Below are 23,644 nucleotides of genomic sequence, written 5' to 3' on the forward strand. Positions count from 1 at the left end.
TCGACCTTCGCCGTCCGAAAAGCGGACCCAGGTGTCTCTTACTGCTATGGTCTGCGCTGCGTTTGGGAGTTCATGTCTTCCGACTTCAACAAAGATACCCGAATTTCTTGTCGCTCGCTGGTCTCTCGGACTCATACTGCTGTCAAGGTCGCATGCATATCGTCAGACAGGAAAAGGCGTAAGTGCAGCATCGGAATTGTGAAGCATGACACGAGAATCTACTCGAAGATTCCCTGGCGAAAGCCATGGATGGCTGAGGCCATAAATTTGGGCCACGAGGGGGAGAAAATCTCATGAGTTTGTGTATCCATAGATACCGTGTCATGGTTGTCTCCGAGCACGTCGCAGGCGACATTGGGATCGTAGTAGGAGGTGAATTCTTGAAAACGAATGCTTGGCAGTGACGCCTGCATGGTGCAGTTCAGACGTGAAACTTCCGAATTTGTTGCAGCGGTTATCATGACTTGAAACTATGAAGAATTTCACTATCGCCTGGACTACGAGCTACTTGGTCAAAGGTACGAAAATACTTGTCAACTACAATGCTTTACTCAAACCCTCACAGCGAACAACCCAGCCGTCTTTCGGAAATCCTGGCGCATTCTCTTCACTGCCATCCCATCCACATGCCATCATTGCAACAGCGTACAAGAGCCCACCTGAGCCCGGAAAATATGGCGGAGGGATACGCACATTAGTTAATGGCATCCCAACATCGTCAAAGTTGAAAAGAGGGTTTAGCAACCACTCGACAGCCTCCTCGACATCCCCATTAGCGCGCAGACGACATTGCAAGCATCGGGAAATCCCATCTGTAAACGGTTCAGCTACCAAGAAAAAGGGCATATGGACTGAGCGCACCCCCAGAAGTTCGTCACATTCCAGTACTCTTGTACCTTGTCAGCTGTTGCTTTCGCAATTGCCAGGTCCAACCCCTCTGTCTTCGGAAGCCATCCGTACAGTCCTACTAACGCGGGGTGATCGTTAGTATACGCCGGATCAGTCCAAAAGTTGTTTTCGAGTGTTTCATACACCTTGTATGTGCCGTTGTTAACAGGAAGTGTGGCCAGATTGTCTTTGACTACCGTCCAATTCTTCGGGACCTCTGCACCGAGATTCTGCATCCATTCTTCGGCATAGCCCAATCCCAAACGCCAATACGCCAATTCGAATGCGGGATTCACTGTTACATTCGGACTTGTGTCCTCGCTGACGACGTACATGGGCGGTCCAAGATCATAGACGCCTGTGGACTCGTTATACCACGCAAAATCCGCCATCCAATCCGCCGTTTCCTGAACCACGTCCTCCCACTTGCGCAGCGTCTCCATCGTGGGTAATGCCCGGTACTCATACTGAGCAAACATGAGCGGGTGCGGCTGCTGCCAGATGAGCAGATTGTTTATATCGCCTGGGGATGAACGACCTGAAGGATCGGTCATCTTTGGCCATCGTGCACCGGAGGGCCAGTGTTGCTGCTCCTGCGACCTGGCTATCGAGGATGGTAGGAATTTGGCATAAGTGCCAGTAGATCGGTTGAGCAGTTCCCAGTTGTTCCAGAGAGCCCAGTGGGCCTCGTGCCAAAAGTACATCTCCATGTGGAATTTGCTATAGTATACAGGCAGTGAATTCGAAGCCTGTATGTACGAGATATCTTGAAGATGCTTACCCGTACTGTAAAACTGTCTGTGAGTCGTTTGTTATAGGATGAAACCAAGTCACTCACCCAGCCATTATTCACTAGCCCGGACTGGAAGCGTGCATGAGTATTGACTATCATATTTGCAGACCAGGTCCACTTACCTCCTGCGGCGGGGTATCTCCTGCCTCATTCACACGCAACAAATACCGCGACAGAATAATCCTTCTTTGCAATTCGTCGGCTCTCGGGTCCGAAGACTCCGTAAATACGTCAACGAAACCGCTTTGTGACCAAAAAGCGTCCCAAGTCGTTCGGGATGAAACATCGGTGGCCTCGTAACTCGTCCTGCCACCCGGGCTCGTGATACCATAGGAAATTGCCAATCGGAAAGTCGCTGTAGAGTCTCCGGGTAGGATGGTGTAACGATGAGCATCGGGAGAGTCGCGGGATATGGTGAAAGTGTCGCTGTCAAAAGAAGTAATGAATGAGGCTTCGTCGAGCGTGTGTGTAATCTCTGCATTGTGGTCGTCCACGTCAATACCGATCGAAGTCGTGTGGTTCGCAGGAGCATCCCAGTTTCCGACGAACGGTCCACTGAACATTGCCAAACCATCATTCCATGGATAATCTACGAACACGCCCAACTGACCATCACTCAACAGTGCGGACTCGATACTGATTCCAACGGTGTCTCGGTCCTGTGCACACGTTGTTGTCACAGTAATCGGCTCCCCTCCAAAACAGAATCCACTTGTAATCGTTCCCGTCCAGAGATTCAGTTCCTGGTGAACATCCGTCAAATTACCCTCCGTGACATTGAGTACCTCTCCCTCGGCAGACCGAAACACCAGCCCCACCCTTCCCAGATTGACACGGTTGGGATTCGCAGTGAGCCATTGCTCAATCAGCGGGTCACCACCAAAATCATACTCGACGAGACGTCCGTGATTATACCAACTTACGCCGTGATAGTCATTCACGTCGTCCATCGTCTTACCCTGCGGCAACGTGTCGTTCTTCCACCCCCACGAAGACATGATAGCGAATGGCTGGAACGTCTGGAGACCTGTAACGTCGGTGCCGAAAGCAAAGTTTCCGTTGCCTACTTGCATTGGCGTGGTGAGGCTGGATGCATTGCGGGTAGGATTGTATCGCGACACCAGAGCGTGTCTGTCGATTGCAGCTAGCGTCTTGCGCGACAGGAAGAGCAGGAGGAAAAATAACATCAGAGTCAGATAGAAATTCTGGGGACCTTGTGATAATAAGTGGCTTCTTCATCGCTCTCGCATTCGGACTCGTCGGACTTGGACACTGTTTGGGAATCTTGCCTGTCGTGCGATTCTCGGTACGCCAAAGAGGAACCGGGTGCAGTTTCCTTGGGCATGGGACAAGCTGCGGTTCGAGCAATGATTCTAGGGTCACAGGAGCGGTAGGTTTTGGGATCTCATGACTAACGTATGGAATACTCAAGCACCTCGCAGGAGATTGTTTGTCTTCGAAGACTCTAAACCGCCTATGGTGAACATCCTGGAATACAAGAATAGACCGTGATTGTGACATGGGCATTCGAAATGAACCGGGATAAGAAAATGTTTTCGATGCTCCCCTGGTGAAAGAAGCCAGCCATGTACGAGTACGGCCAAAATAACTTCGGGCTGTAAGGACGAAGGGACCCTAATAGAGTTAAATGCGACGTGCGCGAGGGGAAGATCAGGTGGTAGAAAGGTATCTTCGAAGAAAAAGCGACCTGGAATGTTCTCATTGTACTTCTCGCTTAGACCCATCTTTGAACGTGTTTATGCCGGGTTTCATTCACTTCGAGACAGAAAGTGTTCAACGAATACTAGATAAAGAAACTCGAAAGCGGTCTCCCTAAGCTCAAACATAGTGGAATTCGGCCGTCACACGGTGTCGGGGAGAATAAGTGGGAATCTTCAAAAAAAAAAAAGACAACAACTTCATTGATGATGATGCCCGCCAGGGGCCCTCAAGCTTGCGAAAACCGAGATTGAATAATACCGAATTTTGAAGCCCGAGCGGGTACTACAAAGAAGGGAGAATTAGCAAGAGAATAGAGCTTCAAAATTTCCTACCTGTTTTCCAACACTTCTGGAACTAAAATAGTGAAAGATAGTCGACACAAGGCTTCAATAAAGGTAAAGCAGATAAAAGGTGACGAAGACGGCATGTAAATTCGAGTACAGTGGAGATAAGATGCATAATAAAGAATCGGGCCACATATACCAAACAACGCGTCGTCGCCAAACATTCCTTTTCAGGGTTTCACCTCTTACCACCACCTTGACATGCTCACTGATGAACACGACGCCATAGAGAGGTAGAAACGTGGACAGAAGAAATTTTTTCTTTGGGAACCTGTAACAGAACTGGAGGTCCCCTTTCGTCGCAGTAGAAGCTATCAAATGGTTGCGGGGTACCCTTCGTTTCTGTAGGCTATGATATTGGTCAAGATCGCCAGAGCAATCGCTCTACTGCTCGCCTCGAACGAGGACCATGGATGTAGGAAAGTAATCTGCTCAAACTTGCCTGCATCGCACAGTGGACGCAAACACCTACTTCGGATGGACTCACTACCGGGTTGAATACCCTGCATACTTTGACTGGGAAGGGAAGACCGATTTGCATACAGCAGTACTGGCGAGTCCCTCACTAGTCCCATGCGTAATCTGCTCACACTCAGGGCTAAACAAGCCTTCTCAGGCCTACGGGAATACGCCTCCACCTCAACTCAATTTTTGGTACTAGTCATCGCAGAACCCACGCTTATTCCTTATTAAATAGGCAATCCTCCTATAGAATTACGTCCATCGGTCTCAAAAAGAAGACTGAGGACATATCTGCGGCACCTTCACTTGTGGCATCTTTGGCGTTGTCGTAAAATCTCCTCTCCTCTCCCACAGGCTTCTGAGAGGTTGTGGTGGCGTTTTCTCACCGGGGAGAGCATCGAGTATATCTCACAGTGTCTTCGTCCATGAAGTATTCCGATGCTGCATTTAATGCACTTCCTGCACCTTCTCTATTCTAGGATATTGAAGTCTTCAGTAATTCGCATGTCAACTAAGCACTCTAAACACTGCTGATCATCTCATTCTAGAATCATCAGCTATACCGTAGCTTGTCTCGTGCCCAGAGCAAATGCATGTGATCACGCTTTGACGAACTGAGAATCACATTAGGCGATATTCAATCCCCGAACAATTATATCAGATGGCTAGAAGTCCGAACGACCCTGAGAGCGAGTCCGAGAGCCGTGAACAATTCACAGGGAATTTTGTGGTGTTATCGAGACTGGGAAGAAAAGCAAGATATGACTCTACACGCATATGTAAGCCAAGGGGCTATATAAACAACAGCTGACGCTCGATTCCCTTACCCCAAGATGCTTATTGCAGTATTGTTCTTTTTCGCCTATCCCAGCAGGTGGAGCGGGATTTCTGTAGCTCTCGCACGGTCGAGTAGTACAGGAACAAGCTCTACGACGGTAGTATCTACCACCACTGGTACACTGAGTTCCGCAGGTGCCACGACCACAGCTAGCTTTCCTTCGATCGGATCAATTCCTCGCGACTACACGCCGGAAGGGTTGGAACAACTATGGGACATCGTTCGTAGTCTCCTTGATTGTCACAAAACGTAGCATTCCTATTTATGACTGATATGCAGATCGGACCTGTCGAGCCACCTCCGTTTACCACTACTCGTGTCCCTAGCGCAACGGTTACACTACCACCGTCTCCCCCTCCTTTGTATCCGTCCTTCTATGCTCCTACACCAAAAGATATATTGCCAGACTTGAAATTCACAAAAGGTTTCAAATACGGAGTCGCCACTGCCGCGTACCAAGTCGAAGGAGCTACAAAGAATGAGGGCAAGGGTCCGATTATGTGGGACTGGGCTTCCAGACAGCCAAATGGTGTATTCGATAATTCCACTGGTAAGTATGCATAATGCTGCCGCTGATAATTACAAAACTAAGATAATTGCAGGTGACATTGTTGACCTTCACTACTTCCTGTACAAAAAAGACATCGAACGTGTTGTCGCTCTTGGTGTCACTGCACATTCTTTCTCGTATGTGTTAGAACTCTGTCGACATGTCTTCTTTGAACGATGTTTTGTAGCATCTCATGGGCGAGGATTTACCCGTTTGGCGCTGCTGATTCTCCTGTTAACACGGCTGGGATTGGTCACTACTCTGATGGTATGATCTCATCTGAACAGTATCACAGGCGTGGCTGATCGTCTTTGCTGTAGTTATCGATTACCATTGGGCTCAAGGCGTGGAGCCTGTTGTAACACTATGTAAGGCCTTTTGTCGCATTCAATGCTTCATGTTCACAATCGAGGAAATAGTCCATTGGGATACACCTCTAGCCCTTCAGGCCTACTACGGAGGTTTCACGTCGCCTAAAATAGTCGACGACTTTGTAAAGTGAGTGTTAGAAAACGCGGCATATTGTGTACTTACGCCACTTCCAGCTATACCAAGACAGGTATTCAAGGCATACAACGGTCGTGTTAAAACTTGGTTTGTGTCCGTATTTTCTTTTCGCCGGAAGAAGCTCAAGTACTTCAGGTATACTTTCAATGAACCGAGGACTTATTGTGGTCAAGTCGCATCCTATCCTTTCAGTGAATATTCTGTATATCAAAATTCAACGCAACTTTACAATTGAGACCAGATTTCACGCTTGCCCCTGGTGTAAATTCATCCACTGCTCCTTATCAATGCGTATACAATCTACGTATGTTTTGTATGCTCCCTCCTACCTCCATCCTGATGCTGTATTACAGTCAAGGCTCATGCAGGAGCTGTCAAGGGTACGTCAACAGACCACGATGAAGTACTTCTCACGCATATCTCTCGTCCTCAGCATTCCGCGAAATGAACATAACAGGAGAGATCGCTTTCAAGAACAACGATTACATGTAACTATATCCCTTTCTCCTGTTAACATTTACTAATTATTCTACAGAGGGACGCCCTGGAGAAGCAATACCACTGAGGACGCTCTTGCCGTCGAACGCCATGCAGCATTCGAAATAGGTCTTTTCTCAACCCCCGTATACACAACAGGTGATTGGCCCGACATTGTCAAGGACACTCTCCCCGCGGAGTATCTCCCCCGCTTCACCGATGAGGAAAAGAGCGATATCCTCGGCTCCGCAGATTTCTTTGCCATTGACCCTTACTTCTCGCTATGGATAAAGGCTCCAGAAGGAGGAATCGACGCGTGTGTGGCAAACACTTCCCATCCCTTGTGGCCCGTATGTAATGAACCTGCATACTTTGACTCGGATTACGGCTGGGCTGCAGGTCCCGTTGCTGACCCAGTGGCCCTTCTCCAAGCAACACCGGTTGCCATTCGTGCTTTGCTGAAGGAAGTCCACTCTCGATGGCCGAGTAATAAATTGGTGGGCGCTAGTGATGATTTATAATTGCTGTTTCTGACTGCTGGTGGGCAGTATGTCTCCGAGTTCGGCTCCATAGAACCTTTCGCCTATGCGAATGCAGATATCTCGCAAATAAAGGAGGACGTGGGCCGAACGAGTGCGCATGGGCTCATTTCAGGCTGACTGAAGATTCATCTGTTATTTCCAGACTTTCTCCTCACGTACCTCGGTGAAATGTTGTTATCCATACACAAAGACAACGTCCCGATACAGGGTGCTTTCACTTGGTGTCAGTTCCAGCAAATAGCAGAGAAAGTTTCGCTGCTGACTTGTTATAGCAATGCTTGATAATGCAGAATGGATGGTTGGAACATCCATAAGGTATGTGTTTATTGTTCTAGGATTAGAGATTTTCTGATAGGCGTAGATATGGTATTCAGCACGTCGATTACGCGACACTGGAGCGAACCTACAAGCGTTCAGCGCTATCTTTGGGTGAGCTTTACAATGCCTTTGGATGAACACCAAGGTTTACCAGTCCGAATAGCGGAATTCTTTGGCTCACATCTTCAAGACTGATGGTGATGGTACGGTACCGCTAGTTGGTTTTCGTAGAATTGCAAATTCAAGTATAACAGCATGTTTCTTTTTTTTTTTTTGCCGTCTAACAGGACCACCAACAAAAGACAGTCTTCGATAATGCCTTCCAGAAAGACTGTAGGCAGTTTCTGGTGCAGACACGTCACGGAATGAAAGTTTTGGTCCTAAGCTTCTATCTGAGAATCGACCGACCTGGGGTATAAATGATGATATTCTCGCGCCATGATGCAGCTCAATAAGTCGGCCGCCTCGTCTAAGCAACTTAACTTTTTTGTTTCGAAGCGGCAAGGAAACTCAATGACTACGTAACAGTTTTTTGTTTCATAAGGAACACGCTGCAGAATTCCTGCCTGCGACTCGGAGCTCTTCTGAGCACCGATTAGTTGAGTAGGATGCACGGCGTGGATCCGCATTCTGCTGATGGCACGGCTGGAAAAAGTAGTCATACGTATGGGGTGCTTGTGGGGAGAACATACAGGGACTGAGACGGGCGCGCCTATGACAAATAATAATACTATAAGGAGTTAGGAAATGAAATATAGTTACGACACATTTGGAAGGGCCGGTACGGCCAATATCTAGTGCCGGAGAACGATAGAGCCGGGATGAGTGAAGACATTAGCTGTCAAGACATTCTTAGGAAATTGGGCTGCGTGGGTGAAGACATTCCCAGGTGTCTGGATCTCAAGACAATAATTAGCCGACGGTCGGGAAGATGCACCCGTGAAGACATTGCAGAAGACAAATAAATGTTGCCACGTCTGCGGACATTTTGGCTGAGAAAGGGATGAAAGGGCGACGTAGGCACCACACCACAATGGTGGGATGGCTTAGGTGGTTAAGTCATACAGGTGCATGTTAAGGTTGTTGGTTCGATTCTGTCCGGGGGCATTCTTTTTGAGGTCATATCATAAGTTCCCGAAAACACATTGTTCCAGATCGGACACTCAAGACATTCTCAATTGCCGGGGACAAAAGACACAGGAAAAGACCACAATAGGTGCAACATTTTTGGTAATTTTATTGGATGTCTTTGGTGGAAAAATGCACATGTCTTTAGGACAAAACTTGCTTCAACATATCCCCCTGAATTCGATGTTCCTAACAAATGTCGTACCCAACGTCGATGTACAGTTGATCAAAAGAGATTACGTCGTGAAGACATACAACGCTGAAGACAAAAAAACGGGGTGAAAAAGACATTCAGCTGGGAGCACGCTGAAGACAAAAAAAAACTCACCGTGTTACGATCCCGGTCAGCGCTGAAAAGACATTACGTCGTGAAGACATACAAGGTTGCTGAAGACAAAAAAGGGGATGCAAATGATATTAGAACCCTTGAGCCGAGGCTGGCTGTCAGTCCCGGCCCAAGTATGGCAGTCGGCGCTGAAAACACCACAGGTTGGCCGGTCGGAACTGTATCAGGGGGCAGATGCGGTGGCGTTCAGGGTCGGTAAAAATGCCGCGCGCGCGCCCGTTGTAGTGATCGTACACCCTCGTGTGGGTGCAAAATTCTGCTCCAAGGTTTGCATCGTGGGAACTTCATCCATTTTTATTTCACCGTCATCGCCGCGCTATTAATTCCACTAGGCGACCTCCGAAGCACGCCTCTGTTCCCCAAAGAAAATTACCATCGCGACCAGCGGTCTCGACGCGCTGAATCTCGTTATCTTTAACATCAACAACGCTACAGTCGTTGCTTTCAGAATCAGCCATGATGGGAAAAAAGTCTTCGATGGGATGACAGTTTCATGAGTTGGCCAGCCGTTCGAAGCTCGTCGTCCTGTTGCAATAATTAGTCCGAGTTTCGCCAGCCGCCGCCGCCACCACGACTTTTCGCTTTATCGCTCTTCTTTTACCTCTCTGCATCCGAGCCAGGTATTGGAGAAGAAGGATATCCCTGCGACGAGTGATAACCATCATGGATGCACTAGATCGGTAAGAGTCCATGGTTGCAAGCTTACGACAGTTTGAATACAGGTGTTGCAGCGCAGAGCTTCTAATTTGACACTGTAACACGCCTCATATTCTACGAGGGCTCTGGACTCTCAAAAAATACCTCCCCCAAAATCGCCGGTCGCGTATAAAAGTAGCCTTGACTGGCCAGAAAATCTCCAAACAAAAATGTCTGCCCCAGAAACCGCTACCAAGTTCGCACCTACCCAATCCTCCTCCGTTCTCGGCGGGCAAATCGTCGGTCGCTCTGAACGCCAGGCTGCACCCCCTGCTGCTCTGAAGCTTCGTCTTGACCTCAACCTTGAGGTTGAGATCGCCATCCAGGCAAAGGTCAACGGCGACATCACCTTGTCGCTCCTGTGAGTAGACCCCGTATCCATCTGGTGAAATTGGCTAATTTTCCACGCGCACAGTGAGTGAACTTTGCGTTGTATAGGAATTAGCTGGGGATGCTGGTCGTACACCCACCAGGTAATCTTCGTTTCATTGTCGGGTGCTGCTACTGAAAGCTCTTTGATCATGTAGCTATCACCGGCGCTTTGATGGTGGAGGAGATGTAAACGAGTGCACTGTTCTTATGCGTAGCGTTGCTTTCCAATCCATTTTCGACTCTGAAATTCTTTCGTGTGACTGAGCAAAAATTTTAGCTCCTCAACGTTGTGAAGCTGGGCTGACTTGCTTTACATTTTCGCTCCTAAGACCGTAATAAGTTGGCTGTTTATTTGTACATTCAAATCCGGGCATGCCCTCCAAGCGCAGTACGTTTAGATCGAGACATCTTCTTAGTACGTTCACCGACGGAGCTGCAGAACTCAAAATCATCCATTATCGAGACCCATATTGGCGATGTATGCGCCCTACTCCAAGAAGCTACGTCATGCTCGCCAGCGTCGTTCGTTAGAATGTAACATGTTATTGTGACACAAACCGGGCCTCAGCATCATGATAACTAGGCGAGTCCGGGGTCGCTAGAAGTAGAGATAAGACGAGTAGCGGAGATAGCAAGAGACGACTGAGTTATTCGAGGAAGACGAAGAAGGAGGGAAGGGAAAAGAGGCTGTTAATGGATCAGTGAGCTAAAGTCAAAAGGTCAACGCAGACACGCACGGCATCGCCAGCTGCCTATCCTCCGTCTAATGAGCCCTCCAGAAGAGAAAGAGACATCGCTCGCCGCAGAGCTTCAACGTAAACCTTGAGAAAATCGAGCTTGAGCTAAGCAATAGCTTGACAGTAAAACAAACGCTAGAATTATGAATTAAGCGAAACAGCAGGAGCAAATCAAGCAGAAAGATCCTACGAAGACTCTAAGAAGACCCCTCTGGTCTCAAAAATAATGGAATTCGGTCGTGAACTGGCGATGGGGAGAATCAACAAGAATCTGCGAACGACATCAGCTTCCTTTATAAATACCTAACATCAAGACGACGTATGTGCACCATATCAATCGTACCGCGTACAACAAGCGGCCCCGACTCAAGTGATTATTCTGAGACCCAAGGAAGTATGGTGACGTTGAAGTTTAAGGCCCCGGGAATAGCACGAAAGGAAATTTGGTATGATAGCGTCAAAACCTCCTGCCAGCTGTCGCGTTTCTGGCATCAAAAGAGGGAAAATCCAGTTGTAATACTGCCTAGATCAAGGTGAAGCGGAGCAGAGAAGAAGACTGAAAAGAGGAGACGCAAATTCGAACATGGGCCCATGGCAGTAAGACGAGAACCGGCGTGCAGCATGCCAAACAACGCCGCAGCCAAATATTCCATTTCAGGAACTCACCTCCTACTACCACGTCCTCACTGCACCCATTGCTCACATGCAACCAAAACGCGATGTTTATGGATGTAATTTCTCCTCTCGTGTGGCCAAAACTCATGGTACTCTCACGTGGCTGAATTTTTGCTAGGGAAGCTTCGAGTAGCTTCTCACGTCTTGATACACATTTCCGATGACGCATCTAATGCTTTTTCCTGCATCTTTCATTCGTCAATAGATGCCACATTACACAAGATTCCAGAACAGCTTGTCAGGCGAACACAACCGTTCCGGATAGTCCGGGAACGAGTCCGAGTCCGAGTCCGAATCTATGTGCAATGCAGATTGAACGGGGATGGCTTTTGGTGAGCTTCGACGGCAGAAGGTTAGTATGATGATTCTCAGCATAATATGTTGACCCTCTGATGTTCTGCAGCGGTTCCTGTGTAATTGTCTCGAACTGTGTTAACGAATTTCTCCCATGAACGAGAGTCAGGCTTCTGCATCCTTGTATCGGACTCCATCTATTCCCGATTCATTTATCCGAAATGCCCAGTAGCCGAACAAAACAAAAGGAGAAGAAGACATATGACTCTGCGTACGTATGTGCACGAAGGGCTATATATGCAGTGGCTACGGCTGTTCGGTCTTTCTGAACCCAAGATGCTCATCCAAATACTGTTGCTATTTTTTGTGTTTACCAATAGGCATAGCGGGACTTCTACAGCAGTCGCACAGTCTGCTACGGGAACAACGTCTTCGGTACAAGTATCCACCGTTACCAGTGAATCAAGTCCGTCAAGTATCGCGACTACGGCTAGCTTTCCTCCAGTCGGATCTATTCCTCACGATTACACGCCGGAAGGGCTGGAACAGCTATGGGACATCGTTCGTAGTCTTGCTAACCTCCGTAAAAATCCACATTCCTAACACTGATCTACAGGTCGGAGCTGTCGAACCACCTCCGTTCACCACTACCCGTGTTCCCGCGGCAGCAGTGACCTTACCACCATCTCCCCCGCCTTTGTATCCATCATTCTATGCTCCAGCGCCGAAGGATATCTTGCCAGGCCTAAAATTCCCCAGGGGCTTCAAATACGGAATCGCCACGGCTGCGTACCAAGTCGAGGGGGCCACGAAGAATGAGGGAAAGGGGCCAATAATGTGGGATTGGGCTAACAGACAACCAAACGCTATACTCGACAACACAACTGGTAAGCATACGTGGTATCAGAATGATGTTAATCATGAAACTAAGATAATTGCAGGTGACGTTGTTGACCTTCACTACTTCCTGTACAAAGAAGACGTCGAACGTGTTGTCGCTCTTGGAGTCACTGCACATTCTTTCTCGTATGTGTTAGAATTCTGTCGACGTGTCTTCTTTGAACGATGTTTTGTAGCATCTCATGGGCGAGGATTTACCCGTTTGGCGCTGCTGATTCTCCCGTTAACACGGCTGGCATTGATCACTACTCTGATGGTATGATCTCATCTCAACAGTATCACGGGCGCGGCTGATCGTCTTTGCTGTAGTTATCGATTACCATTTGGTTCGTGGCGTGGAGCCTGTTGTAACACTCTGTAAGATTTTTTTCTGTATTCAATATACCATGTTCACCATAAGAGAAATAGTCCATTTCGATGTACCTCTCGCCCTTCAAGCTTACTACGGAGGTTTCACGTCGCCTAAAATAGTCGACGACTTTGTAAAGTGAGTGTTAGAAAACGTGGTATATTGTGTACTTACGCCACTTTCAGCTATGCCAAGACGGTATTCAAGGCATACAACGGTCGTGTTAAAACTTGGTTTGTGTCCGTATTTTCTTTTCGCCGGAAGAAGCTCAAGTACTTCAGGTATACTTTCAATGAACCGAGGACTTATTGTGGTCAAGTCGCATCCTATCCTTTCAGTGAATATTCTGTATATCAAAATTCAACGCAACTTTACAATTGAGACCAGATTTCCACGCTTGCCCCTGGTGTAAATTCATCCACTGCTCCTTATCAATGCGCATGCAATCTACGTATGTTCTGTATGCTCCCTCCTACCTCCATCCTGATGCTGTATTACAGTCAAGGCTCATGCAGGAGCCGTCAAGGGTACGTCGATAGACCACGATGGAGTACTTCTCACGCATATCTCTCGTCCTCAGCATTCCGCGAAATGAACATAACGGGAGAGATAGCCTTCAAGAACAGCGATTACATGTAACTCTGTCCCCTTCTCCTGCTAGCATTCATTGAGCATCCTGCAGAGGCACGCCATGGAGAAGCAATATCACTGAGGATGCACTTGCGGTCGAACGCCATGCAGCATTTGAAATAGGTCTTTTCTCAACCCCCGTATACACAACAGGTGATTGGCCCGACATTGTCAAGGACACTCTCCCCTGTCGAGTATCTCCCCCGCTTCACCGATGAGGAAAAGAGCGATATCCTCGGCTCCGCAGATTTCTTTGCCATTGACCCTTACTTCTCGCTATGGATGAAGGCTCCAGAAGGAGGAATCGACGCGTGTGTGGCAAACTACTTCCCATCCCTTGTGGCCTGTCTGCAATGAACCTGCATACTTCGACTCGGACTACGGCTGGGCTGCAGGTCCCGTTGCTGACCCAGTGGCCCTTCCCCTACAAGCAACACCAGTCGCCATTCGTGCTTTACTGAGGGACTCCACTCTCGATGGCCGAGCAATAAATTGGTGAGTGCTAGTGATAATTTATAATTGTTGTTTCTGATTACTGGTGGCAGTACGTTTCCGAGTTCGGCTCCATGGAACCTTTCGCCTATGCGAATGCAGATATCTCGCAAATAAAGGAGGACGCGGGCCGAACGAGTGCGTATTAGTAGGCTCATTCCAGGCTGACTAAAGATTCACCGTTATTTCCAGATTTCCTCCTCACGTACCTCGGCGAAATGTTGCTGTCCATACACGAAGATGATGTCCCGATACAGGGCGCATTCACTTGGGGTCAGTTCTAGCAAATGGAACGCAAAATTTCGCCACTAACTATTCGCAGCCATGCTTGACAATGCGGAATGGACAGTTGGAACATCTATGAGGTCTGTGCTCATTGTTCCGGGCTTGCAGATTTTCTGATAGGACGTAGATATGGTATTCAGCACGTCGATTATGCGACTCTGGAGCGGACATACAAGCGTTCGGCGCTATCCTTGGGTGAGTTTCACTGATGCCTTTGAATGAGGACTATGGTTTACCAGCGTGAATAGCGGAATTCTTTGGGTCGCACCTTCAGGTACTGATTGCTATAGCACGGTACGACTAGTTGGGTCTTTGTCGAGTTGTAACTTCAAGAATAGCAGCACGCTTCTTCTATTGCAATATAACAGGACTATCAACAAAAACCAGTATTTGATAAAGCCACTTGAATTTAGCTACATAATTATATGTATATCCTTTGTTTACATCATCCTCGCGATCCTTCTCCTCGTCGGTTGATCTTCAACAGCAATCACTACAGGGGGTGTCGACATTCTAAGGACCCCAACACCATGAGACAGACAGTCACCAGTCCATGTTTTGATGGCTGCTGACATTCCTGTGGCGACAGCCTTTTTCTCTCCTTTGTACGAAGGTTATATTCACCACCCTCGACGTTAAGTGGGTTCAAGTGGACGACATATATGTTTTGAAAAATAGATGTATGTACGGAGGTAAAATGAAGGACCAGTTAGTTTCAAGCATTTCAACCTACCCTGCGCACCTCTACCAACTCCGAGCCCAACTTTCACCTCAGTCTTGAAGGTGTGACCCAAAGAATTCGACTATTTGTATTCATAAATTCTGGTGCTCATTGGAAGACATCGTAAAACTCACCCAAGGACAGCGCCGAACGTTTGTAGGTCCGCTCAAGTGTCGTGTAATCGACGTGCTGAATACCGTATCTAAACTCGTGCTAAGATCAGGAATACTTTAAACATGGAACAATAAGCACACACCTGACCATTGTCCCGCCTACCCATTCCGTATCGTCAATCATTGCTACGAAGGAGTCAGCGGTGAAATTTACGTGACATGCTAGAACTGACTCCAAGCGAAAGCACCCTCTATCGGAACACCGTCTTCATGGATGGATAGTAACATCTCACCAAGGTACGTGAGGAGACAGTCTAGAAATAATGATTGAGTCTTCAGTTAGCCAGACGCAAGGTGTCACAGTGCGCACTCGTTCGGGGCACGTCCTCCTTGACTTGTGAAATATCCGCATTCGCGTAGGCGAATGGTTCTAGGGTGCCGAACTCGGAAATATACTGCCCGCCAGCAATCAGGAATGATTCATTATAAAAATGTCATGCTCACCAATTTAGTACTTGGCCATCGAGTATAGAGGTCCTTCAATAACGGACGGAATCGCCAACGGTGTTACTTGTACGGAGGTGGCTACTGGGTCAGCAGCAGGCCCCTGCCGGCCAGCCGTAATCCGAGTCAAAGTATGCAGGTTCGTTACAGGCGGGCCACAAAGGATGGGAATGATTGGTCACGCATGCGTCAAGTCCTTCGTCTGGTGCCTTTATCCATAGAGAGCGGTAGGAAGTAATGGAAAAGAAATCCGCGGAGCCAAGAAGGTCGCTCTTTTCCTCATCGGTAAAGCGTGGAAGATATTCCTCGGAGAGGGTATCTTTGACAAGTGTCGGGCCAATCACCTGTCGTGTATACAGGGTTAGAGAAAAGACCCATTTCGAACGCTGCATGACGTTCAACTGCAAGCGCGTCTTCAGTAGAGTTGCTTCTCCATGGCGTGCCTCTGGATGATGGTCAATTCGTGTAAATACTAGCAGGAGAAAGGGATATAGTTACATGTAATTGGAATTTTTGAAGCCAATCTCCCCTGTCATGTTCATTTCGCGGAACGCTAAGTACAAGCGATATGAACAAGAGGTACTTCATCGTGATATGTCGACGTACCCTTGACGGCGCCTGCATGGGCCTTTACTATAGTAATAAAATATCAGGATCGGGTGCAGGAGTAAGAAGCACGCAGAACGCAGAACGCACATAAATTATATGCACATTGATAAGGGGCGGTGGACGAATTGACACCAGGAGCGAGGGTAACATCTACTCTCAAGGTAAGTTTGCCGAAATAGGGTTTGATAGGTAGAATATTCACTGAAAGGATAGGATGAAATCTGGCTACAGAAATTGCCCGGTTCATTGAACGTGAACCTGAAGTACTTTGAGCTTATTCTGTAAGAAACAAGAAAATACGGACACCTACCAAGTTTTAACACGGTCGCCGTATGCCTTGAATAATGTCTTGGCGTAAGCTGAAAACTGCATAAGCACACAAACAATCACATTGTCTAGCACTTACTTTATGAAATCGTCAACAATTTGTGGTGAGGTAAAACCCCCATAGTAAGCCTGAAGGGCGACGGGTGTATCCCAGTGAACTATGAGTCTGTTGATGAACGAGGCGGACTGAACGCAGCCAAGAGATCCTTACACAACGATACAACAGGCTCCACGTTATGGGCCAGGTGGTGGTAATCAATAACTGTGGCGAAAACTATCAGCATCACTGACGATGTTGTCAGGGTGAAAATGTACCGTCAGAATAGTGATCAATGCCAAGTGTATTGAGAGGAGAATCAGCAGCGCCAAACGGGTAGATCCTCGCCCATGAAATCCTACCAAGTGTTATTCAGAAAGTCGGGTCGAATATGCTCTCTAACACGTACGAGAAGGAATGCGCAGTCACACCAAGAGCGGCAATGCGCTCGACGTCTTCTTTGTACAAGTAATAATGAAGACCGACGACATCACCTACAATAATCTTAGTCTCATGATTAAATTTTCGCCCTACCACGCGTACTCACCAGTCGTGTTATCAGTTGTACCGCTTGGCTGTCTGGTAGCCCAGTCCCACATTGTCGGACCCTTGCCCTCGTTCTTCACGGCCCCCTCAATTTGGTACGCGGACGTGGCGACTCCGTATCTGAAGCCTTTAGGGAATTTCAAGTCTGGCAAGATATCCTTGGGCGCAGGAGCATAGAAGGAAGGATACATAGGCGGGGAGAGAGGGTGGTAAGGTCACCGCTGCGGTGGGAACACGGGTAGTGGTGAATGGAGGTGGCTCGACAGGTCCGATCTGCAGATTAGTGGTAAGTTAGAAATGTCGCGTTCTGAGACTATTAGCAAGACTACGAACGATATCCCATAGCTGTTCCAGTCCTTCCGGTGTGTAATCGCGAGGAATCGATCCGACTGAAGGAAAGCTAGCCGCGTTCACGACAGTCGTAGGGCTTGATATAATGGTAGTAGTGGATGCTACCGAAGAGCTTGCTACAGTAGTAGACTGTGCGAGCGCGATAGAAATTCCGTTCCGCGTATTGGGAAAGGCGAAAGCGAGCAATAGCACTTGGATGAGCATCTTGGGGGCAATGGAATCCAACAGCGAGCAGCTAGTGTATATATAGCCTCGGCGCGTACATGGTGGAGTCATATGTTTGATTTTCCTTTTGTTTTCCTGGGATCTATGGGCATTTCGGAAAAATGAATCTGGAGCAGATGCCAAGGCCCGATGCTAGGGCGGAGAAGTCTGTAACATCGACGTGTTCATGGGAGGAATTCGTTAACACAGGCCTGGACAATTACACAGGAATCGCTGCAGCACATCAGAGGCACTGCACGTTCGTATTGAGTGTCTGTATCAGAGTAACCCTGCCGCCGTCCGTGTTCAACAAAACCACCTCCAAGTCACCGTTCAGTCAGATGACATACCCGAATCAGTGCCCACTCAATTGGCGGGGATGCTCGGCCAGCTTGATACTCCAAATTCCTTGTGGCATGCTCATCGCTCTCGGACTCGGATTCGGATTCGGATTCGGATTCGTTCCGGACTGCTAATCAGTGTGCTCGCCTATTCTGGAATTTTACCCAGCTAGTGCGTATTTCCAAACAGAACATCACGTCTTGGTTGCCTGCGAGCGCGTCGCGACGATGTTGAGAATGTGGTAGGAGGTGAACTCCTGAAAAGGAATGTTTGGCAAATATCACGCGTCGGCTGAGATCCCGATTTCGGGCCGAATATCCGATGCAAGGCTCGACTTCAACGACTCGGACCGTTAGTACTAAGTGAAGTCCTGGATATATCTGTAGATCTGTACCGGGAGGGTACCAAGCTCACAGAGGGCGCTTCATAAATGACTAGTTTTCATTGGTGGTCGCGCCAGACTGCAATAGAAAAAGGGTGCTGCCATTCCTAAATTTGCAACTCTACGAAAACCGAGTACTGTACTATAACAATCACCTCAGTCATGAAGGTGCGATTCGAAGAACTCTGCTATTGTAACTGTTAAATCTTGAAGGTCATTAGAAGGCGGCAAACAACTCACCCAAGGCAAGTGCTGAACGCTTGTACAGGCGCTCCAATGTTGTGTAATCGACGTGCTGGATACCAGTCCTATACCCATGCTAGGACCAGAAAATACTTAAACACAGAACAGTGAGCACATACCTGACAACTGTCCCATATAACCATTCTATATCGTCAATCATTCCTGCAACGAATGTCAGTGGCGATTCGCATTCCGTGTTGCTAGAACTGACCCCAAGCGAAAGCGCCCTCTATCGGAACACCGTCTTCGTGGATGGATAACAACATCTCACCAAGGTACGTGAGGTAATAGTCTGGAAATAACAGGTGAATCTTCAATTAGCTTGAAATGAGGTCTCAATGCGCACTTGTTCGGAGCACATCGTCCTTTACTATCGATATATCTGTACCCGGGAGGTCGAAAGGTTCTACAGCACCGAACGCGAAACATACTGCTCGCCAGCGGTTAGAACCAGCCATTGAAAATTCTAACACACACCATTTTATTACTCGGCCATCGAGAATGGATGCCCTTGAGCAAAGTACGGATAGCCACGGGCGTTGCTTGGACGGAGGAAGCCTGTTGGCCAGCAGCGGGACCTGCGGACCAGCCGTAACCCGAGTCAAAGAATACGGGTTCGTTACAGCCAGGCCACAAGGGATGGGAAGTATTTGTCATACATGCGTCGACTCCTTCATCCGGTGCCTTTACCCATGACGAACGATAGGCATCAATGGCAAAGAAATCTGCAGAGCCAAGAAGGTCCATCTTTTCCTCGTCGGTGAAGCGGGGCAGATACTCGGCCAGGAGGGTGTCCTTGACAACATCAGGCCAATCACCTGTTGTGTGCACAGGATTTGAGAAAAGGCCTATTCCGACTGCCGCATGACGTTCAACCGCAAGTGCATCCTCAGTAATATTGCTTCTCCACGGCGTGCCTCTGCGGGATTCTCAGTAGATTCTTGCGGAAGATATGGACATACTTACATGAAATCATCGTTTTTGAAAGAAATTTCTCCTGTTATGTTCATTCCACGAAATGCTGGCAAGGAAATGGATGAGTGAGTGGTAGATTGCCGTAGTACATCGACAGAGCTTGACGGCTCCTGCATGGGCCCCTACTATGTTAAAGTATTATGATCAAGGGTAGGAAGAAGAAGCATGCAAAACGTACATAGATTGTATGCACATTGATAAAAAGCGGTAGACGAGTTAACACTAGGGGCAAGCGAGACATCTAATCTCGATGGTAAGTTTTCGGAGAAAGGTTTTGATTTACAGAATGCTTACTGAAAGGATAAGATGCAAACTTGCTACAATAAAAACTCGGTTCATTGAAAGTCAACCTGTAGTGGTTGAGCTTATTCTGGCAACGAGAAGCTACGGATACTAACCAAGTTTTAACACGGCCGTTATATGCCTTGAATATCGTCTTGGCATAGCTGGAAGCCGTGTAAGCAAACGAACTCTCGCGTCCTCCTAGCACTCACTTTACAAAGTCGTTGACTATTTCCGGAGATGTGAGACCCCCGTAGTACGCCTGAAGGGCGAGCGGTGTATCCCAATGGACTATTTCTCAGGTGGTAAACGTGGAATATTTCATGCAACAAAGAAAGCCTTACACAAAGTTACGACAGGCTCCACATCGTGAGCCAAGTGGTAATCAATAACTACAGCAGAAACAATCAGCATCGCGTATGATCCTGTCGGGATGGAATCGTACCATCGGAATAGTGATCAATTCCCGCAGTATTAATAGGAGAATCCGCTGCGCCAAACGGGTAGATCCTCGTCCACGCAATACTACAGAGTGTTATTCAGAAAAGCCGAGTCGAATGGGTTTCGACACATACGACGAAGAATGCGCAGTGACTCCAAGAGTGGCAATGCGTTGGACATCTTCTTTGTACAGGAAATATTGAAGATCGACGACATCACCTATAATAATCTCAGTCCCATGATCCACACCGTTATGGTATCACGCATACTCACTAGTCGTGTTGTCAATTACAGCATTGGGCTGTCTCGTAGCCCAGTCCCACATCGTAGGTCCCTTGCCCTCATTCTTCGTAGCGCCCTCAACTTGGTACGCGGATGTAGCGACTCCGAATTTAAAACCTTTGGGGAATTTCAAGTCTGGCAAGATATCTTTCGGGGCATGAGCATAGAACGATGGATAAATAGGCGGGGGAGATGGCGGTAGGGTCACTGCTGCGGTGGGAATACGGGTGGTGGTGAATGGAGGAGGCTCGACAGGCCCGACCTGCAGATCAGTCAGGAATATCAATTTCTGAGCGGGTTAGGAAGACGACGAACGATATCCCAGAGTTGTTCCAGTCTTTCTGGTGTGTAATCACGAGGAATAGGCCCGACGGGAGGAAAGCTATCCGTGTTTGTGACACTTGTGGGGCTTGTTGTACTGGTAGTAGTGGATACTACTGAAGAGGTTGTTCCCATAACCGACTGTGCGAGTGCTACAGAAATTCCGCTCCAGCTATTGGAAAAGGCGAAAAAGAGCAACAATACTTGGGTGAGCATCTTGGGGCAGTGGGCTCGAACAGCTCGGAGCAGCTAGTGTATATATAGCCCTTCACGGTGAAGTTACGTTCCAGATGATATACCGAAAAAATGCTTACAATATTATAACAGGAGAATCTTAGTCGAACTTTCCGCTATCGAACACGCTCTACCACGATCAGAAATCAATCCTTCCTAGGAGAATGGTTCGACGACTTCCTTGCCGTCGAATTGACAGCGAGTGGTGAGAACTGACAGCCATGATTGGCTGCGAAAGGAGGCGTACGGTCACACAAAGGAATTGACACGCAATCGGCAATCAGTAGCTACTCAATTTTCGTGAATGTTTGGCCAGTTTGACACTCCAAATTCCTTGCGACTTGTGACTTGTCCATCGCTCTCGGATTCGGATTCGGCCTGGACGACTAACCCCATTGTGCTCATCTGCCACATTGTTCTGGAATTTTGGAAGCGTAACGCGTACTTCCAAACAGAAGTTGGAGGCAAAGACAATAAATGCAGCATCTGCGAGCTGCAACATGAGAATTTATTAGGAGATTTTCTAGCAAAAATTCAGCCATGTATGGATGAGCTCACAGATCGTAAGAGGGGAAAATACCGCGAGCATTAAGTCGTATATAAATATGGCGCTTTGGTTGTCTACAAGCGATGCCAAGCGTGTCGCGACGATCTTAGGATGTGGTAGAAGGTGAATTCCTAAAAAGGAATGTTTGGCAGATCACGGTTTCGGGCCGAGTGACCGATGGAGGCCCATGCTCGCAGCTTTACCATCGACCACCACCTCTTCCGTCCCTTGTAAGTGTTCCTTGCAATGATATAAAATACTGACTGAAATCGTATCGCGCAGACTTGCTACCGTTCCTAACTTAGCAAGGCTCCGTCAGCGTGGACACTGACTCTCAGGCATTGGATTTGTGCCTCAATTTACCTTTGAAGCAGATCGGTATGGCATTCGCGCAATCCTCAACTGTACATGGAGGACCTCCAACTAAGATATCGAATAACGCAAATGAACACGCAGATCATGTCCCGTCTGACGACGATGTCCTCTCTGTCAAGTATATACTGAAGAATTGCGGCCTCCCCGTCGAGATCATCGACGATACACTCGAATTTGCTCAATACTGGCCATGTATCCACGAAAGGAGAATCATTGAAGCGCGCGCTGCTGCCGATTACCGGGTTGGAGAGACATATCCGGACGCCGGCTGGTGCTATATCGTCTCCCCTCCTGTTCCCCAAGGCATCAAAGTGCGGGCAGTAAAATTTGTAATAGAGAGTCGTGACCAGGGTTGGGGAGGCGAGCCAAGGCACCGAGGTACACTTAATGTTTTTCACGACACTTTCTCTTGCATACTTACATGCTACCAGGGACCTACGAGGGATCGTGGACCTGGTTCGAGGCCGCAATAATACGCGGAGAACCATGGTGGCTCAGCGAAGTCCTGGAGGGGCCTGTAGATCTGTACAAGAAGGGTTTGGCAGAGGACTCGCGCAGTGCAGCACGAGCGGCTGAAGTACGATCCCACGAGGAGGAAGGCAGCAGATGGCACATCGGAGTCAACGTTACTGCCACAGGCTCTTACAAGGAACATACGTTTGTCTGGCCACGCATGTATGAAGACATCAAACAACAATCGATGAAAGGTCTGGTTGGCCTCTCACACGAGTTCGTGAGGCTACTTAAGCCTGGAGATAGGGTAGCGGTGATGGCTAGGGCTATGGTGAGTTCTCCCTCCAAGTACGAGTCCCTCCTTCTAAATCAACTCAATTTCCTGGCTGGGCTAATAATGTCAAACGTGCCTCGATAGATTTATACTATGCTAGATGATGATTTCGAAACCCGAGCAGGTGCTAATTATACCTGTGAGCGATTGCTGTATGATTGTAGTCGAAATGATCCGGGTCTATGTTTATCTGAACCCACGGAAATTTGCCATTGCTACTCATTATGCATTACCTGCGACTAGAGCCAGAAGCTTATTTTAATGTTCTACTCTGGTCCGTAGTAATGATGTTCTATTGTTGTCGTTTAAGGTCTATTGCGATATACCTAGGGATATGCCGCCTTTCACAGGTAGTGTTCACCTCGACACATCACTCCATCTTCCTACAAAAGCCCCAAGAAAGCTACCGGTAGCACTGTATGGCGCAGTCACTGTATGCACCTTTCGTTAGTACGCTGTATGACCTACACGTCAAAATCAGCCTCAGGCAATGAATGAAAGAAAAAGTCACGCACAGACAGGATATCAAAAGACTGCGCCGAGCCCCAATACGGCGACGTTGTACATGGTGTGTTCGCGCATCGAGCCACGTCTCCAGATAAGCACTCTACTTTACCGGCTAGAAGAAGAAAGTAAGTGGGAAGAAAGCCGGGGAATAGGTACAGACGTGCTGGAA

At 48.0% G+C, this 23,644-nt stretch overlaps 8 protein-coding genes across 8 annotated transcripts; 5 read left to right on the forward strand and 3 right to left on the reverse strand.

The window, feature by feature from the left end:
- Positions 1-210: 210 nt before the first annotated feature.
- EV420DRAFT_1703250 (Six-hairpin glycosidase-like protein) lies at positions 211-2,868 on the reverse strand (the record flags this gene model as incomplete). Its single annotated transcript, XM_060479518.1, has 4 exons — positions 211-889; positions 973-1,637; positions 1,727-1,750; positions 1,804-2,868. 4 exons carry the CDS (start codon positions 2,866-2,868, stop codon positions 538-540), a joined length of 2,106 nt encoding a protein of 701 aa, XP_060327766.1. The 3' UTR covers positions 211-537.
- Positions 2,869-4,676: 1,808 nt separating this feature from the next.
- On the forward strand, positions 4,677-7,636 carry EV420DRAFT_1703252 (glycoside hydrolase superfamily; the record flags this gene model as incomplete). Its single annotated transcript, XM_060479519.1, has 17 exons — positions 4,677-5,267; positions 5,327-5,597; positions 5,650-5,734; positions 5,785-5,864; positions 5,918-5,965; positions 6,017-6,095; positions 6,153-6,191; positions 6,240-6,295; positions 6,346-6,408; positions 6,458-6,484; positions 6,538-6,592; positions 6,640-7,078; positions 7,130-7,214; positions 7,266-7,346; positions 7,396-7,438; positions 7,485-7,552; positions 7,605-7,636. Exons 1-17 carry the CDS (start codon positions 5,043-5,045, stop codon positions 7,634-7,636), a joined length of 1,776 nt encoding a protein of 591 aa, XP_060327767.1. The 5' UTR covers positions 4,677-5,042.
- Positions 7,637-9,720: 2,084 nt separating this feature from the next.
- Positions 9,721-10,164, forward strand: EV420DRAFT_1560928 (uncharacterized protein). Its single transcript, XM_060473837.1, has 3 exons — positions 9,721-9,972; positions 10,027-10,084; positions 10,139-10,164. Exons 1-2 carry the CDS (start codon positions 9,782-9,784, stop codon positions 10,031-10,033), a joined length of 198 nt encoding a protein of 65 aa, XP_060327768.1. The 5' UTR covers positions 9,721-9,781; the 3' UTR covers positions 10,034-10,084; positions 10,139-10,164.
- Positions 10,165-11,866: 1,702 nt separating this feature from the next.
- Positions 11,867-14,017, forward strand: EV420DRAFT_717363 (glycoside hydrolase superfamily). The gene is made up of 11 exons (XM_060483211.1): positions 11,867-12,250; positions 12,306-12,576; positions 12,631-12,715; positions 12,766-12,845; positions 12,899-12,946; positions 12,998-13,076; positions 13,124-13,171; positions 13,220-13,275; positions 13,326-13,389; positions 13,439-13,573; positions 13,621-14,017. Exons 1-11 carry the CDS (start codon positions 11,951-11,953, stop codon positions 13,784-13,786), a joined length of 1,332 nt encoding a protein of 443 aa, XP_060327769.1. The 5' UTR covers positions 11,867-11,950; the 3' UTR covers positions 13,787-14,017.
- Positions 13,685-14,619, forward strand: EV420DRAFT_1560936 (glycoside hydrolase superfamily; the record flags this gene model as incomplete). The annotated part of the gene is made up of 6 exons (XM_060473838.1): positions 13,685-13,879; positions 14,114-14,198; positions 14,253-14,333; positions 14,383-14,425; positions 14,473-14,540; positions 14,594-14,619. Coding segments are annotated over exons 1-6 (336 nt in total), but the record flags the coding sequence as incomplete, so codon positions are not given.
- A 497-nt stretch (positions 14,620-15,116) lies between these two features.
- EV420DRAFT_1646182 (glycoside hydrolase superfamily) lies at positions 15,117-17,757 on the reverse strand (the record flags this gene model as incomplete). Its single annotated transcript, XM_060477872.1, has 18 exons — positions 15,117-15,148; positions 15,201-15,268; positions 15,323-15,365; positions 15,413-15,493; positions 15,550-15,634; positions 15,866-16,027; positions 16,086-16,128; positions 16,182-16,236; positions 16,290-16,316; positions 16,380-16,550; positions 16,603-16,628; positions 16,699-16,777; positions 16,831-16,881; positions 16,935-17,014; positions 17,066-17,150; positions 17,204-17,360; positions 17,422-17,475; positions 17,536-17,757. The coding sequence occupies 18 exons, from the start codon at positions 17,755-17,757 to the stop codon at positions 15,117-15,119; spliced, it is 1,521 nt and encodes a 506-aa protein (XP_060327771.1).
- A 762-nt stretch (positions 17,758-18,519) lies between these two features.
- Positions 18,520-21,241, reverse strand: EV420DRAFT_1703274 (glycoside hydrolase superfamily; the record flags this gene model as incomplete). Its single annotated transcript, XM_060479520.1, has 16 exons — positions 18,520-18,669; positions 18,722-18,789; positions 18,844-18,886; positions 18,936-19,016; positions 19,071-19,154; positions 19,213-19,643; positions 19,691-19,821; positions 19,878-19,921; positions 19,994-20,049; positions 20,098-20,145; positions 20,194-20,272; positions 20,326-20,373; positions 20,427-20,506; positions 20,557-20,641; positions 20,696-20,966; positions 21,020-21,241. The coding sequence occupies 16 exons, from the start codon at positions 21,239-21,241 to the stop codon at positions 18,638-18,640; spliced, it is 1,803 nt and encodes a 600-aa protein (XP_060327772.1). The 3' UTR covers positions 18,520-18,637.
- A 945-nt stretch (positions 21,242-22,186) lies between these two features.
- On the forward strand, positions 22,187-23,072 carry EV420DRAFT_1274308 (uncharacterized protein; the record flags this gene model as incomplete). The annotated part of the gene is made up of 3 exons (XM_060467829.1): positions 22,187-22,559; positions 22,613-22,969; positions 22,990-23,072. 3 exons carry the CDS (start codon positions 22,187-22,189, stop codon positions 23,070-23,072), a joined length of 813 nt encoding a protein of 270 aa, XP_060327773.1.
- Between the last annotated feature and the right edge of the window lie 572 nt (positions 23,073-23,644).

Source organism: Desarmillaria tabescens (genome assembly GCF_030435595.1).
Source record: "Desarmillaria tabescens strain CCBAS 213 chromosome Unknown EV420scaffold_33, whole genome shotgun sequence".
In the NCBI taxonomy this organism is placed as follows: domain Eukaryota; kingdom Fungi; phylum Basidiomycota; class Agaricomycetes; order Agaricales; family Physalacriaceae; genus Desarmillaria; species Desarmillaria tabescens.

What these genes read in the sequence shown, in the direction of transcription:
- EV420DRAFT_1560928 (XM_060473837.1), top strand. Translation starts at nt 9,782, where the DNA reads ATGTCTGCCCCAGAAACCGCTACCAAGTTCGCACCTACCCAATCCTCC.
- EV420DRAFT_717363 (XM_060483211.1), top strand. Translation starts at nt 11,951, where the DNA reads ATGACTCTGCGTACGTATGTGCACGAAGGGCTATATATGCAGTGGCTA. An exon ending in CATTGATCACTACTCTGATG is followed by an intron (nt 12,846 to 12,898) that starts GTATGATCTCAT and finishes TCTTTGCTGTAG; the next exon opens with TTATCGATTACCATTTGGTT. An exon ending in GGAGCCTGTTGTAACACTCT is followed by an intron (nt 12,947 to 12,997) that starts GTAAGATTTTTT and finishes TAAGAGAAATAG; the next exon opens with TCCATTTCGATGTACCTCTC.